This window comes from Melopsittacus undulatus, chromosome 1 (genome assembly GCF_012275295.1).
Source record: "Melopsittacus undulatus isolate bMelUnd1 chromosome 1, bMelUnd1.mat.Z, whole genome shotgun sequence".
In the NCBI taxonomy this organism is placed as follows: domain Eukaryota; kingdom Metazoa; phylum Chordata; class Aves; order Psittaciformes; family Psittaculidae; genus Melopsittacus; species Melopsittacus undulatus.
The window spans coordinates 114,549,728-114,566,247 of NC_047527.1; the positions used below are offsets into that span (position 1 = coordinate 114,549,728).

General features: G+C 41.2%; 1 protein-coding gene across 1 annotated transcript in view; it reads right to left on the bottom strand.

Annotated features, from left to right (window-relative positions):
- APBB1IP (amyloid beta precursor protein binding family B member 1 interacting protein) overlaps positions 1-16,520 on the bottom strand; it is a 61,234-nt gene that overhangs the window by 2,281 nt on the left and 42,433 nt on the right. The window contains exons 11-13 of the mRNA XM_034063328.1: positions 4,829-4,927; positions 3,730-3,847; positions 1,515-1,612 (exon numbers count right to left, since the gene is read on the bottom strand). Coding sequence (XP_033919219.1) covers positions 1,515-1,612; positions 3,730-3,847; positions 4,829-4,927 — 315 coding nt within the window. The remainder of the gene's footprint in view (positions 1-1,514; positions 1,613-3,729; positions 3,848-4,828; positions 4,928-16,520) is intronic.

A 16,520-nucleotide genomic window follows, 5' to 3' on the forward strand; every position in this document is an offset into this window, starting at 1 on the left:
CAAATCAATAGTGTGACAAACAGGTCCTCGAAGCTATGAAGTTGTAGCCATGTTTGCAAGGTCACGAGGCAGTCAAATCCTCTGACAACTTTTTTGAAGAAATGAATCAAAATGAATCTTTTTTTGAAAAAATGAATTTTAAGCATCCATCATATAAGTTGAGAAAAATAAAATGCAGGATAGCAGTTAATTATGGAGATGTTTATTTTGACAAAATTTTATGTGGCTTTTAACTTGTTAACTTTGAACATAAATAAAGCCCATTTGGTGATATCTGAATATAATTTGCTCTTGTTTTTTTCAGGTAGCAAATAGTAGCTGTTTACAGTTACTACACACACACTATCTGTTCTTTTAAACCTGCTGTCCTGAAAACACAGCTTTGTAACACATGTGTTTCTAGCTGTGCTAATTTATCAAGTTAGCCCCAGCTACTTAGAGCTCTAACTGTAGCACGGTGCACCATGAAAGACTGCAGCTTGCTCCCTTGGTCCCAGGCTTGTAGAAGCTGAGGGATGAAGAAAGCAATGTGTTAAGCAATGTGTTTGCTTCTGCTAAAGAAAAGTGCTCTGCAACCCTGCAGTCAGCAGTACTAATTCTGGCATTAGCTAAGGATAACTTTTAAGCCTTCTCTTTCTCACTCTCCTTGCCTACAAAGATGGAAGTAAATGAGACACAGGAGGAGGGAACCACTGGCTGACTTCTGAGAATGTGACCTGTTCCAGAGGAAGTAAGGTTCAGAACAGAGAAACAAATCTTTTTAAAGGAGGAACTGTATAAAGACAGAAACAAGAAGCACAGGACACATAATGCAGGTGGCAGAAAAATCCTACAAATTTCATTTCACTTGTCCTGTGCACTTTATGCATGATGGAGGGAATGAATAATGAACTGCAAACATATGCAGAGTTTGTTTTTTCTGTAGGATGTTTCTGAAGTCCTCACACTGTACCCTACTGATATTTTTACAGCCAGAGATGGTGCAAGTAATCAAAATCTGGAGCTTAACCAAGGAATTAATTTAGAGCCTAATGAAAACATGTAATGTTTTATATCTTCACACTTTCTCCTTTCTTACACATTCATTTTCAGCTGTGCGCAGTGTTCCGTGCTGAAAACAGTACTACACCCTTTGTGCTACTAAGGCAAGACCTGTTTTCTGGTAGACATAGGAAATTACACTGAGGTTCTGGCAGCACTGACTCTTTGAGACTGTCCCGGTAGGCACATCCCTATTCCTGCTACATGAACTCACAGCTTGTTCTGAAGAATAAGAGTGATGGGTGACTGTGCCTTTAGCTCCCATCAGTTGTTCCTTGCTTCTGAGCTACAGGCACACCATTTGCAGAGTGTAAAACCCAAAAAGGGGCAGCAGTGAACCAGCCACTTTGCCCAGGAGCCAAATCCTTGTAATAACAGTACACTGTGAGTGGGAAAGACAGTGTGTGAAGAAAAACAAACTTGAACTGTTTCACAGGTGACATTTAACTACTGCACTGCTTGTAACTGCTCACCTGTACCTCTGATGTATCCACTTTCTTCTGAGTCTCTGGGAGTTCTGCACTGGCATGACAAACAATTTGGGGAACCTGTCCATTTGACTGAACAGCACCTGTGACAAGGAGGGGAGACAAAGGAAATAGAGTGTTACATTTTCATGGTATTAACCAGATCAGGGAATAGCAAACTAAGAAAAACATCTTTACAGCTTCCATCAAGCAACCACTTCTTACAAGTTTCTTATATGTAATTCAGTAAAATCCATGAGGATGTCTGTTTTCTACTTCAGGCTTATTTTGAAACTTTTCATATTCAGTTCATTATCTAAGGAAAGTAAACATGATACCTTACATTAAAACTAGTAAGTCTCCACATGATAAAGCCCACATGCCTCCATGGTTGTAGCTGACAGTCCTACAGGAAGTACATCTGAATAAAGCAGCTTACTTAATCCTTCAAACACTGTAACATTGTGCTGGCAGATAACATATACTGTTTTTTTTAGTATCCAAAGACACACACAATGAGGCATAGAGACAAACAACATTGCCTGAGATACACCTGGCACCTGGGACACTTCAGACCCACCGACTATATTGTTTGGGGTATACATGAACACACGGCTAAAGCAGTGTGACCAGGGACTACAGGCTTCACAGGATGTGAGAAGTTCCACCTGCCTTCCTAAACATTGCTTGTGGCTGCCACTGAAGTTAACAGTTCCCAGCTAAGGTCACAAGGACTGGTTTTCTATAGTGTAGTCTATACTGAAATCAGCCATTTGAAAGCAGAACAGAAGAAAACATGCTTTATCCTATTTTCAAACCATGAGCCAACAACTACTCACAGTCAGGCAGTTCAGATTATACTATTACAGTCAGGCTCCAGGTTTTACGTAGGGCAGAAATTATAACTGTTAGACAGAAAGAATCACAGTGACTTGCCTCAATTAGAACACTAATGATCCATCAGAGATATTTCCATAGAGACAACATACATGACTAAAAGCTTTCTAGGCTATTTATCATTTACTGGGACCCATTAGCTAAGATTAGTAGTATACTTCATGATCACATACAGCGTTCTTGGATTCTAGTCAGGAGCTGAAGTTATAGAGATATATATATACTTTACAAGGCCTCAATCCTGCCCATATCCACTATAGACTGCAGCATCAGCACAGAGCCCTGCTGGCCAGCCACTTCTCTTCTGCAATCAATACCAGAACACAAAATGCTCCAAGACAGTCTTATCCACTCTCATTAAAATACCCCCCCCCCCCAGCCATCAGAAAATCCCTTGATTTTGAACAGCCTGTTATTGTTCAAAACCTCTTTCCCCATCCCAAATGTGCATTTATCACCACGATTTTACTCCAAGGAGTAGTAGAAAGATCACCTTCTTTTCACATGCACTGAGAAAAAGACAAACTGAAGCCCTGGTAAGGTGTTTAGAGGATTTTGAGTTGTCCATGTGAGAAGTCAGAATATTAACTGCCAAACACAAACTTTGACTTTGCCTATGTTATGTCAGTAAGTACTTAGCCAGCATGTCCCTCCTAATAAGTACAGCGTAACTTAAGCATGTAAACTAAAAACATCCATGCAAGTTACAGCTTGCGTCATGCACTGTTTTATCTGTACCATGATAAATAGGTAACAGTGGTATGATTAAGCTACTGGAAAGGTAAAGTTAGAAAATAACCCAATCATTTTTTACTCTGCATTCTTTCTCAACACCCACATTGCTATCACACATATGAGTGAAAGGCTGGGAAAGAGAGTGGCTCACCCTATAATAATCTCGAAAATGATCATTCTCAGAATGAAATCCCACTCATCCCTTTCACTCATTGGAAGAAAAGCTTTGATATAGCCAGGGTAGAGATGGGCAAACAGAAAACTTAAAGACACGGACTATCAGTGGGTAAAATGTGGAGGGAGGATAAAGCATTTGTATTCAGATGCCAACAGAGTAAAAACCTTATTGAATTACGCAGATTTAAACTGACCTTCGGTAGACTGTCTTTGGATTCTCTAAGTGCTAACTTTGAAGTGAGAGCTCTGCTGCTATCTTAGTTATAGACAGATCAGAGCTACACTGGGCTGTCCAAAACAAAACATCTTGCTAAATGAAGGGATAGTTTTCTGAACAAAGACTGTGTTCAACATTGATGATGACAGAATGGGGCAATAAATGGAATTTCAACTGCTGGGACATCATTGGTACCTGCTGGTAAGGATCCTGCAGGGGTAGCTGGTTCCACTGTTCCTTGATTTGTCCACCGAGAGGACAAGCCAGCTTTCTTCACTGCACATTTGTAATTATCATATAGTAGCTTGCCATACTGCAAAACAAAGCAATACAATAAGCATGTTATTAAGCTTGACAGAGGCCAAGCACTCATTTTGCCATTGGAAAACTTTTCCGACCCCATTCCTTTCCACCCAGTTTTGTTCAAAAATAGCTTTCTGCAAGTGGTGTGCCTATTTCTGCACAGGGCCAGGTGGAAAGCATCTCCCTAACAGCACAATAAAACACGAACCCCCGTGACCAGACAGAGTCCTACTGATATCATTCTCACATTTTATGTTTATTTCAGTATCTGTAAAAATTTTGAAACTTGGCTTGAAAACCAAATGCTCTCAATAAATATCTTTCTCCAATGCTTTCTAAGTATTACATTTTCAGACTGGAGTCTTGGGACACTGAACCCTGGGCTCCAGAGAAAACAGCTCTGTCAGTGTAACATACAGAATAACTTGATGACCACCCCAGACCTTTGTTGGATGCCACCGTGCAGCAGAACTGGCAGAAAAGAATAAATACCTAACAGGAGCAGGTCTGTATAGCCAGACACAGCCAGTATAATGGGCTACATACAAATCCATCTCCCTTAATGTTTTGTGCAAAACAAAGTGCTTTGACACCAAAGAGTTAAGACCTTTTGAAGAGGGTGAGGCAGACAATATGGACAGAGCTGTCTGAAAAACGTCTCAGCTGAACTGACCAGAGCTTGCACATCTTTAGCTGCAGCTCGTTATTATTGTGCCAGATAACTGTGGAGTAAGTTTTACAAGTACATGTGTTTCACAGCTACAGAATTCACCTGTGTTAATGAGAAACACACACTGATAACTAAGGTACAGGAACATTCAGCAAATCCATCCTGATCATGCCCTTCTACTCTTTCTTCCTAGGGCAAAATTAGCATAGATGTTCATTCTTGCCACAGCATTTCCAGTTGAGGTGTTGACAGTCAGTAACATGAGGAAGACAAGATGATTTTACAGAAAATATATTTAAGTAAATGTAATTTTAATCTCACCTTGGCAATTCTTATTCCTGTTACCCACTGATGCAGGGTTGCTTGATCATCACAGCATAAGTACTTGATATATTGTGATTCCTTTTGAATCTGGGGGTGCTGAAAGATATTAATTCATAAAATAAGGCAAACATAGAAATCCAATCACTATACAGAAGTATGAAGGCACCACACAGTGACTTCTGTGAGAATACTGCCTACAGGCATCACGTTAACATGGAGGGGACTTGGGGGGGGGAAGAAAAGCAGCAAAACCAGAGCATAATAAAATAAAAAAGATGTTGGTTATAAACTCTGCATGAGTTGCCACTGGCAGCACTTGCCCAAAATAATTTTAATGCACTGTGATATGAATTCAAGGGCTACAGAAATCTAGCAGTGATCTAGAGTTCAATGAAGTCTACAAATGCTATGGTTCAAGGTCTAACGCTCCATGTATAAACACTGGAAGGGAGTCTGTTTCTCATTGTGGTTTGTCATATGTAAGGCATCCAGACTGAACATTGAGCATAATTAGTTTTCAAAGAGTATGTTAAATTTGTTTAAGCATGAACTTGCAGCTGAAACAGATTTTTCCTTCTAACTGACTGCCTTTCTCTGGGCCAAGTTCTAGCTTTCTTCCTATACGTTTTTATTCTGTTTTACTCTTGCTGTTGTTTGCCAACAGTTATGTGAAACTGCCATATGCTCTAGATGGAGGATCACTCAAACCACAACACCATCAGAAGTAATCTTTTTCATTTGCTTGTACCAGGAACCTTTACATTTTTAAACCTTTTTCGTTCTTTTGGACAAAATTTAGGATATCTTCCCCTTACTGATTAATGCAGTATTAATATGTGGTGACAAACTGCTGCACCTCAAAGATGACCAAGATGCCAGGCTGCCTACTTGCCTGAGACTGAACATCCTCTCTAATATGCTGAAGGAATCTGGTTCCCCTACTACAGCAGAGAAGGCTGTAAGTCTTTATAGCTTGGATGGAATAATATACTGCCATCTCTTGATACACAAGGAGAAGAATGAAACCAAAGGAAAAGGCTTCATTATCCCTCATTCATGTATTCATTTCTATCCATCTTCTTATAAATAACAGGTGCACAGTCAGTGAAGTACTGTGAATGCACAAAAGAACATCCAAATATGCTCTGAGGATTCACTATTGTCAAACCACTCTCTTTTCAGCCCATGCAGTAAAAAATTCAAAATGTACCTCTGCCTAGTAGCAAGGACCCTGCTTTTATACATACTGTTAAGCCCCCAAAGCAGAGCAGTGCTGGACATAGGGAACTCATCAGGATCCATTGCACCACACAGTACTGTGAGCAGCCCACCAGCCCAGGGCTGATGTAGAAACCAGATGTCTCCTTGCAGACACTTGCCTATTAGTGGCTGGGGCATTCCCATAATAGAGGGCAAGCCCTAGCTGGGTGACCCAGGGGCTCAAAAGCAGTGCTGAACAGAGGTCTCACTCCTCAGCCATGTGCCCCTTCTCCCTGCTCAGTGCTGCAGGCATCAGGCTCTCCTTGCTTGTGTTGACCCAACTGTCCATGAGGCCACACTGTGATACAAAGAAAAAGGAATTGGTCAAGTTGAATGTAACCCCTTTCATCATGCTGTAGTTTTGGTTTGTTTGGTTTTTTAAATTCAGCAGTACACAGTATGGCCTCACACACAGCATGGGTATAAGAGTACTGTGGCTTGGGGGACAACAAGTAGGAAGGGACGGATGAGAGGATGGGACTGCACAAGTCAGCATAGCTACCAAAATTCCTGTATCATCAGATTATGGAGCAAGAGTAAAATAACTGTGAGGAATAAAACCCAAAGGCATATTACTCTTCGGGGTCTCAAAGTGACAGCTATGTCCCACGACAGTGCTGTGTATAACTGTTACAGCTCCATGCATGTTTGAACTCAGCTGCTCACACAGATCATACTGTCAGCCATTTTTCTGCAAACACAGAGCTGGCCATCTCCCTGGATGATGAACATGCAAAGTCTGCTTCAGCCCATGGCTACCTTAACGTTTTTGCTCTTGGATGCTCTCAAGGTGCGAGCTAGGGACATCACTCATTGCAAGCCCAGAGATGCCACTTCATTGTCACCAGGTGCCTCAACTGCAGAGATCTGGTACACTCACACACTACCCCTTCACCGTTCAGTGTACAAGGCTGTATCTTCCTGCTACACACCTATGCTTCATATCACACAGATATGTCTCTGTCTTCAGCAGCCAGAATGCTGCTCAGAGTGGGCTCCACTACTGCAACGTGTAGCCAGGGCACAATGCCTGACAATCCTTATTTCCTTCCACTGTTTCAGTGTTATGTGACCAAACAATGAAAACCATTAGAGAATTCAGCTGGAATAGTATCTTTAACAGGGAACTGTAAGCAGACACTTCTCTGTTTGGTAAAGTAGATCCCATATACTTGGGTTACATTACCACCAATAGAGCCAAAACAACCAGCAATTAGAAGCAAAGACATTACAACCCTGGGTAAATTCAGCTCGTCAAGTACTTCCCAACCAGCCACTAACAATTTTGCTCCAGTGTGTAAGGTCTTACCGGCCCCAGCAGATGGCACCCAAAGCTTTAAGAAACGGCAAAAGCAAGGATTCTTTTTCATGACAATGAAGTCCAATGGGTCTACATACCTCCCCTCAAACACTACACCTACCAACAGCTTCTTAATAAAAGGAAATAAAAAAAAAGGCAGAAAACACCCCTTCTATAATTTAACATACAAATAATAGATTATTATTAAGGTGTTATAAGATAATTCATACAAACATCTGGAAGAAAGTGCACTCTGTATAAACAAGGCAGAGGCACAGAGCATGCTAGGTTACAGTGCTACACATAAGACACAGCTCTGCCATGGGGATCTGCTGATGGGGATCTTGGACGGGCTGCCATGGGCCTTTTCTCTGGGGCATCCTACAGAAATACCAGTTTCACAAGAACACCCACACTATGGCAGACCAAAAGCCCTTGTACCCAGTATTTGTACTTTGACAGTCACCACAAATGGGTACTGAAGGAGGAGAAATGACAAGCCTGTATGATACTTCCTTCACTCTACTCTCCCTGTCTGCATCTGTTTGCAGGTCAGATGAGCCAGATGGGGTTTCTCTCTGTTAGGTTCTTCAGCAGACTTCTCCTCCAGGTACTTCAGCTTTTCATTGAGCCCGAAGAGAGTTCTGGCATCCACAGCATCTCATAGAAGAACCACCTCTGAACCTGACTGCTACTATCTACGTGTGATACTGCTGTTTTGGAAGAGACACTGTATGGCTGTCTTCTATCCACACCTCTCCATGCCATTCCTGAGCTTAGATCTGCATCATATTCCCGGCAGGTTGTCTCTTTTCCAGCCTACAAGTTTCTAGCCTCTGCAGTCATTCTTCAAGTCAAAGTCATTCCTTACCTTTGTGTATCATTGTTGCTCCTCCTTGATTCTTTTCCAGGCTTATTATATTGTCTTTGAAATCAGAGGACCAGAACCTCACAGGTGAAAGAAAACCACTGACTTGTGCCATGGTGTGGCGATGTTTGCTGGTTTATCATCTATGCCTTTCCTGATCATTCCTAATGCTCGATGTACATATCTAACCACCATTGAGCACTGAACCGCAGCCCCACAATGGCCTTCCAGAGTTCTTCAGGCTGCCCTTTCCTCAATGATCTGAATAATGTATCATCAGCAGCAAGCTTCCTCAGCTCGCTGCCTGCCCTGTCTATGAGTATTTTGAGACTGTGGGGCTCTCACCACCCTGAGAAGTTGAATCACCAACAAGGCTCGGGTACCCCATGCCAGACAACATGGGAGTTATTTACTGCCTACCCTCTAGCCTACCTTTTACTAACTATTGTCTCCACTGGGCAATCAATCTTAACTACTGACATTCACCAGTGGGGCCTGTTCCAAATTACCCCAGTTCCTTGATTAAATTACTCCAATCAGTAACCATGATTAAATGCAGAGTCACAAGTATATTCTGCCAACTAGGGACCAAACTAGCAAGTTGCTGAACACCCCGTTCTCACAAGTGAAGTTCAACACCTCAAAACTGTACAGGCAGTCTGGTTCTTCACTTTGTAACAACTAAGAACTGTATTGCCTTTCACTTCCCAAGAAGCAGCAGCAGCACTGACTCTCTTTTTATGTGCTAACTTTAACAGTGACACAGAAACCACAACTTTGTAGTGGCTCCACAGCCCACTGAGGTTGGCTGGAAATACCTCCATTATTTTTCCTAGGCTTTGGATGAGGTCTAAGGAGTGATGTTCCATGCTGCCAGTGAAGAGGCTGCCTACTGCACCTGTGTTAAGGCCAGACCACAGGACCAAAGACCAGCAGCAGCAAGCTTAACACTGAAGGTTTATACCTGTGAAAGATTACTAGAAAGTGGCTCAGTTGGAGGCGTTTGGCTTCCTGTGTTTTCTGATGCATGAAGCATGCTACTTTGAATTGGGAGGTACAGTGTTTCAGCCAAGAACTGTCACACCCCACCCTCACTTGGGAAGAACTGTACTATAGTGAAATACTTTGGCAGTACAAATGCAGAAGTCTCTGCTGCCAACACTGACCTTCACAAGCTCAACTCACCACTAAAAACATCAGGTCACATCCAAAGTCTACTAGATAGGACACAAAAATGCTGACTCAGGATAATCAATGCAGAGAAGAATATGGACAGCTGAAAACCCCTGGAAATGATGACTTGGTGTGAAGATCCATGTGAACCAAATTCCTCCTTTCACAGCTCCTGTGTCTCAGGATAGTTGTTCAGTACAGTACACAGACCTAGAAGCTGCAGTCACTATGCAAGTCTGGTTTTGCTTATCTAAATTCAGAGCCCCTGTAATAACTTCTCTGTGGGACTAACAGAGGTCATAACAGTATCAAGCATGACAGTGATGGGAGAAATACTGTAGTTTTAGGCAAAATAACACTGACCTCAGTATGCCACACCTTATACATCTCATACATTGAGACAAATAAATCATTTTGTTACATGGTGCATACCATGTCCTGAAAAGGTCATTAAAATCATCTGGCAGCAAAGTGAAAACATCTCCTCTGGAAAGGCTTAGCACCTTTGCCTCCAGAACATGCAGCACCAAAATGCATTCTGAAAGACAGCTGGTTAAAAAGCAACCACAGAGAAGTCACAGTCTGAATAAAAAGTGGCAATATGCAAGTAGAAACAGAAGCCAGAACTTTTCTCACAGAAAAAAAGCAAAAAGGAACGGTGCTTTGACTTTTAATATGCTGTATTAAAACACGACATAATTTGACTACAGCAAACTTTTTTCTCCCTCAATGTCACAACTCTCAGTACTGATGAATTAGTTGCATCATGGGGCCTGATTTTTGGAACTGTTGGCTCCTTCCCATTACATATTAAGGCCTGAGCACTTCAAACACCAGGCAGCAAAAGGATGTGCTGTGTTCCACCTGGAAAAGCCCTAAAAAGGTTTGGAACAGGATCTAGTGTTCTCTGACCCACTGTCTCCTCTCTGAGCATCACTGTCTAGAGATAAAGAAAGTAGAAACACTTGTGCACATAAAAAGCTTTTTTTTTTTTTTGGATAGGTTTTAAAAAAATATTTGTGCACAGATTACATTTTCAGATATAAACTCCTTGCCTAAGGAAGAAAAGATAAGGACACATTGAAAACCTGAAGAAACGAGAACTGAACAATGTGGTTTCTATGGTTGGTGCCAAAACAAACAACTACAGGCCAAGTGTGCATGAAATTAGAGATTACCCCAATAAAATGTTTTTTTGCTTTGCCTTCTTCCTATACTAAAGATGAAAATTGAACTGAAGTCACTCAGCATCTCACTGGATTCCTTGACCCAAAATATATGGATCATTGCTCAGTCTCTGAGGCAGAAACAACAGCCAGAAGCATAAAGAGTGACTAATCTTGGATCAAAAGCTTTGGCTTTAGGCCAAAATGGTCAATGTTCTTGGATACCTTATATGCCTTATAGTGAGGAACTTGGTCTATGTTGAGTTAGCTTCTCAGAAAAGCTGAGACTCTTCAGGCTCTCATGACTGCAAGTACAATTAATACTCAGCTCCTTTTAAAAATTATACTCAAGTAGTTCAGATTTGCCATCTCCTAGTAAACTTGGTTGAATTCTGATGCTATGCACTCCTTGCATTAAAATGACCAGGCTTAACTGATCTCCTAAAGACATGTGTGAACTGTACAGGTAAAAAAGCAACTGCCGTAGTCTAAGGAAATTATTCTTTTGGCTTACATTTCTCTAATGACTGAGGTAAAATGTTTAGGTTATTAAAAACATATGTAGCAGCCAATGTAACCAAACAGGACTGCTTTACACAGCAAATATTTTCCAAAGCTATTATAATCCATTTCTCACTGTACATTCTCTATCCATATTCTCCCCATTGTTTATGCATTCATCTTGCAAAACTGTGTGTATGTATTATGACTGTAATCTTGCATGTCTGAAAGTGTTCTGTAATAAAGAGTATTCCTCCTTTTGCTTTTTCAGTTTATCTGGAAATGGATTTTACTCTGAAATATCTGACTGAAGCATTCATGCTAATACAATTTTCAAACCTTTCAAATAGAAAATCTCCTGGTTTCTATCCTCATTTCCTGCACAAGCCATTTGTTCTGCACCTTTTTCCTACCATTTTCTATCTCAAACACTGATAATTCTCACCTTCTACCTGCTTAACTGTCATTGTGTTGAATGCATTATGTACATGACTCAGTCTGCGACAGAGCATACTGGGTGTGAGGGAGGAGAGACCAGGAGTGCAGTGACTAGATTCTGAATTACCTGCTGGAATGACATCCCTATTGCAAACAGAATATATCCTTCTTGAAAATTTACTTCCAAAATTTACTTTGGATCATTAGAATTTTTATTTTTTAAAAATTCATAGTTTCCAGATGACACCAGGAAAACTCTGCTGTTTAGACTGCAGAGAAAAATGTACCCAGCTGTGGAAACAGATGATGATTTGCCTTTGTCTCAGTTTATCCCCAGGAAACCAATTTTTTTCATCCTAGATTAATTCAGCATTATGCACCATTACCTCCAGATTACTCAAGCACAACCAGCACCAATAAACTATAATTAAATCCACTCTTTGTCACAGGCACATCAGACTGACTAAACCAGCAAATTTGCATATAGATTACCTTGCTATTTGTCTGCTTTGAAAGATTTTCCAACACAGTGTGACAAAACCAGCTCCTGCACTAATGTGCACACACACACACTCAGTGCACAAAATAAACACTATGTTCACAATTCCTGCTCGATGCAATAGATGCTGTCACTAGCATGATGAACAGATCCCTTCATGGCGGAATCTCTTGGGTTTGAGGGCTTTCAGCTCTGTAATATGAAGTATATCACAAAAGGTCTCATCCATTCCCACAGCATTTCCTGTGTAACATAGTAGATGGTGAAAGAGACTGACAGGGAACCTACACATACAAATCTGCACTTGCAAAGGCGACTGTGAGGAACCAAACCACTCCAACCTGTGCACTTGCTGTATGTGGTGTACGGAATTACTTCTTCCGTGAAGGAACTATTTGTTCCCTTGCCGTTTCTCTCCCAGGAGTGGCCAGCGCTCTCCGCAGGATGGCAGGGAAGAGCTGTGCTGGTACCCACTTCTGCCTCCTCTGCCTGGAACAAAGCAACAGATCTGACCTGCACAGATGCAGGTTTGAACGAGGGTCTCCTTTCACACTTGGCTGCCCTTTCCTTTCCTTTTGCCCGCATATGCAGGTTTCTACTATGAAAAGATTCACTTTATCTGATGCCAAAATGAAGGGTGGGATCTTTAAATTTTTTGTAAGCATAACATTTAGGCTGAGTAGAAAACAGGAAGAATCTTCATATTTACTGGGACAGATGTGCCAAAACTGATTATTTTATTCAGACATCCTATTTTTAGCATGTTGAGTGTTCTTTTTGTTGTTTTTTGCTTCTTAAATGTGTGACTTCCTTTGAGGGAGGAAGGCTTGTTTAGCAGTGGTACAGAACAATTCTGTTTAAGAAGGTTATAGCTTGGCATGGACCAAGTAGATACTGGGAAACAAAACAGTTCTTCAAGCCTTATAGTTGCCTCAAAGCTCCATCAGTGCAAGGCTGCATTCACATCCTCAGGACACAAGGCACATCAGTTCTGATTTACTGCACAGGGACAGCTAAAGGTGACCCTGCTCTCTGACACCAACCAGCCAGCTGTGCTCTTTTCAGTTGGTCCCAGCTGGGCTTTCTGCTGCCTGAGAGGGCCTGATATGAGGAAGTAACTGCTTTGTTCAGTTATTACGGCTGTCTCCTGAATCATTCTAAAGGGAAACTCCTGAGTAAGCTCAACAAAGTGAGCTGGTTTTGCTGGTAGATACTGTGATATGCTTCTGAATGGCTTCCAGCACACCACCCTTTTCCCCATTATCTCCTCAGTGTCTTTGTGGTTAACAAATAAGCCAAACATCCCATTTTTGTTCTGAGCTACAGTATATACAATGGGGTGCTGATGTAATGGGAAGAAGTGATAGGCAAGGAGCATCCACAACATAGCATGCTTCTCTAGCTCTAAGAGGAACATCTCACAGGATGGATCTGCACACAAGAACATTTCTGTTTCAACTAGTTTGAAATAGGTAGTCTAGGTGCAGCTCCAACATCACAGGCTGCAAAACCAGCCCTGGCTTTTGGCTAAATACCAAAACAACCTGCCCACGAAGTGCATGATCTTATTGCTACACGAACAGCATACCCAAGCCAGCATCAGCTAACTTTGACCACTGAAGTTGGAAATAAATGGCTAGATCAAAAATGAAACATGACAGAGGGAGCTGTCAGCTCCTGGTGATCTGAATGCAAGTCAGCTGGGACAGACACTAGGACCAAAGTCTCTCAGTCTCTGTGAGCCCCTCACTTAACTGTGAGCCAAGAGAAGAAACTGGACAAAAAGCCCATATCCACTTCAGAGGCATCAAACTGAAATAACATTCAAAGAAATGTCACTGAAGACTTTGAGGCAAAAGTCCACATAGTTAAGAGCAGTGAACTCCAAATCAGCCCACCTCACTGGCCATTCGAATTGCAGAATCTTAACATTTGCTACCACTTGATTGCACAAAGGACATTTCCCCAGTTCTTGAAGGATGCCAATTAGCTTAACCAGCAGAAATAAAGAGGGTATTTTTTCAGCTCAGTGCTCGAAGCTAGGAAATTATGTCTGCTTCTGAATTCAGCAGCATTTCCCATGAAGCACAGAACCAAGATACTGCTGAAGCTGCTAAGGCCTTGCATTTCTCCCGTGCTATAAAGTACAAGCTGGTCTCTTGCCCCTGAGCTGGACAGTTTCCTTCATTAAGTTTGAAACACAGCAGAGCAAGTAACTCGGCTGATGACAGCTCACTGCTTTGACACAGTAATTCCTAAAGGGGTCCTCAGAAAGCAACAATTCTCTAAAAAACCTAGTGGTATACTATTATTCAAACCCTTCCCACCTGGCATTACAGCTTGCTGGAGCTACTGAGGGCTGTAGAATAACCTGTTCTCCAAGATGTGAAAATCCCCTCTGATCTATCACCATCCTCAGTGAACAGCTAGCACGGCCTATGGCTGCTACTCTTCCAATTACTTCCCCCCATTTGCTTTATTAAAGACAGATAATTTTCTCCTGCAGCCAACACAAGCAAGTAACTGGAAGAGAACCTCCGCAGAGCCCACTGTCCTGAGGCATACTTAGGGGAATGGAAAAGCTGTGAAGACACAGCAGTGCAGCCTTGGCTGTGCACACATTCCCATCTGCCTTGGATAAGCTGGGCATCCAAATTTCTTCCATATTACTAGGTTACCAGTATAATAAAGACAAATGTTTACCTGTTAAATATTTTGTCTTTCACTCACAGCACCTGTCTGTAAAAGTACTGTCAATTTTATCTTGAGGACTTCATTCTCAATATATATATGGCAAGATGAGAAATGTCTTAATGATGATGGTTTGTTTTCCTTTGACATCTCAGGACAAGCATCTCCCAGAATGTTATTTTCTTCTGGGAGACATCCATATAAAACCAGACAGTTACAAAATGTCACTAAGTATAATAAATGGCTCTATGTTCCTGTCCACACACTTTTGTGTCACCAAGCATCCAATCAGCAAACCAAACATTTACTTTGCTCTTTATCTCAGTCTACAGATCTCAAGACATATCACAACCTCCCAGGGCTGGAGAAGGATATGACAGAACTCACCTCAGCTGCATGCCTTCAAAAAGGTATATATAGAATTCAATTAATTACAGAGATTATAGTAAATATGAAACTCTTTACTGCATTACTCTCACAAAGCCACTCTAAGTGGGAGGCTTCCACTTTTGAAACAACAGAAGATTTGAAGATACAAATACTTGCCCATATTTCCTGACCAACTTCAGCCACTGCAAGAGATAGCTGTTAAGAGAAGCTAAGTCTGAACTGAGCTAGTGAGGAATCTATCAAATGCTGATTTGTGAGAGTTAAAATGAAGAACAATCACTGTAATAATAACCTATGCATCACAAAGTAGTGTTGGCTGGGTAAAATGAACTTATCAATATGATGTTTATTCTAGTATACCACAAACATTTTACAAAGAAGCATCAGAGCAAACAGTTTTGCTAAATAGATTTTATACATTTATAAGCCTATTACACATAAAGATTTCCCTAGCGAGCTTTTGATCTTGTTTTTCTCATTTCACATTGAGGGTACAGTGCTAGCATCACACATCCAATAAAGCACGTATTTCAGTTGAGCTGTGACTCCATTTTTGGTGTTCATTCTTATTTATAGCACACCTCTTTTCACAGAAGATGGCAGTCAGTCCAGAAAGTTCTCCTGATCATTGTGAACAATTAAACACACTGCTAAATGTACTTCAAAAATCATACTTTTATTTTCATCTGCTAGAATGTAACGGTTATTAAATTGGCCAGATACTGCCTTGGCCACTCATCTGCTTAGAAAATCCCTTTCTCCTTATTTTTTTAAATCAGGCCCCCTTTTCCTGGAATAAAGCTTACCTGTTCACTTCAGAAGGCTCACCCCTGTTTCACAAAAAAGGACAAAGTGATTTTTGCAGAGCATTTTGTGGAGAACTATAATATTAAAATTGTTCATCTGTGTTAACCGAATACATCTGCTTCAGAAAATAAGTCTGGGTCTATAAACCACTTCTGTTTTGCCATGTGCAAATCAGGCTAGCAGACATTTTGAAGCTGAATAAAAAGGTGCTGTAAGTGTGCAATGTGACATTTATGTGACCTCCAAGGTGAATGTTTCCCCTACATTTTTTCTGAGATGGCAAGGTATGGTGTTTTCTAATAAATACCTTGTTTGCATTGCTGGCCTTTAAATAGAAAAGCAGCAACAAGATGATCTTGTACACAGTAATCCCACTTGTATTCTAAAATCTGTACTAATGACAAACAGAAAGCAATGCCTAATTCCTGCAGCCTCAAAGCTTCATTTCTGCTCTTTGAACTATGTTAAAAGCATGGCTTCTCCTCCTTTCCCAAGAGAAATGCAGAATTCCCAGCCTATTTGCAGTGCTATTACTGCAGCAATGAGATACTTCAACAGTAAGAACTGATTTTCATGAGTGGGTGAACAATGTATTT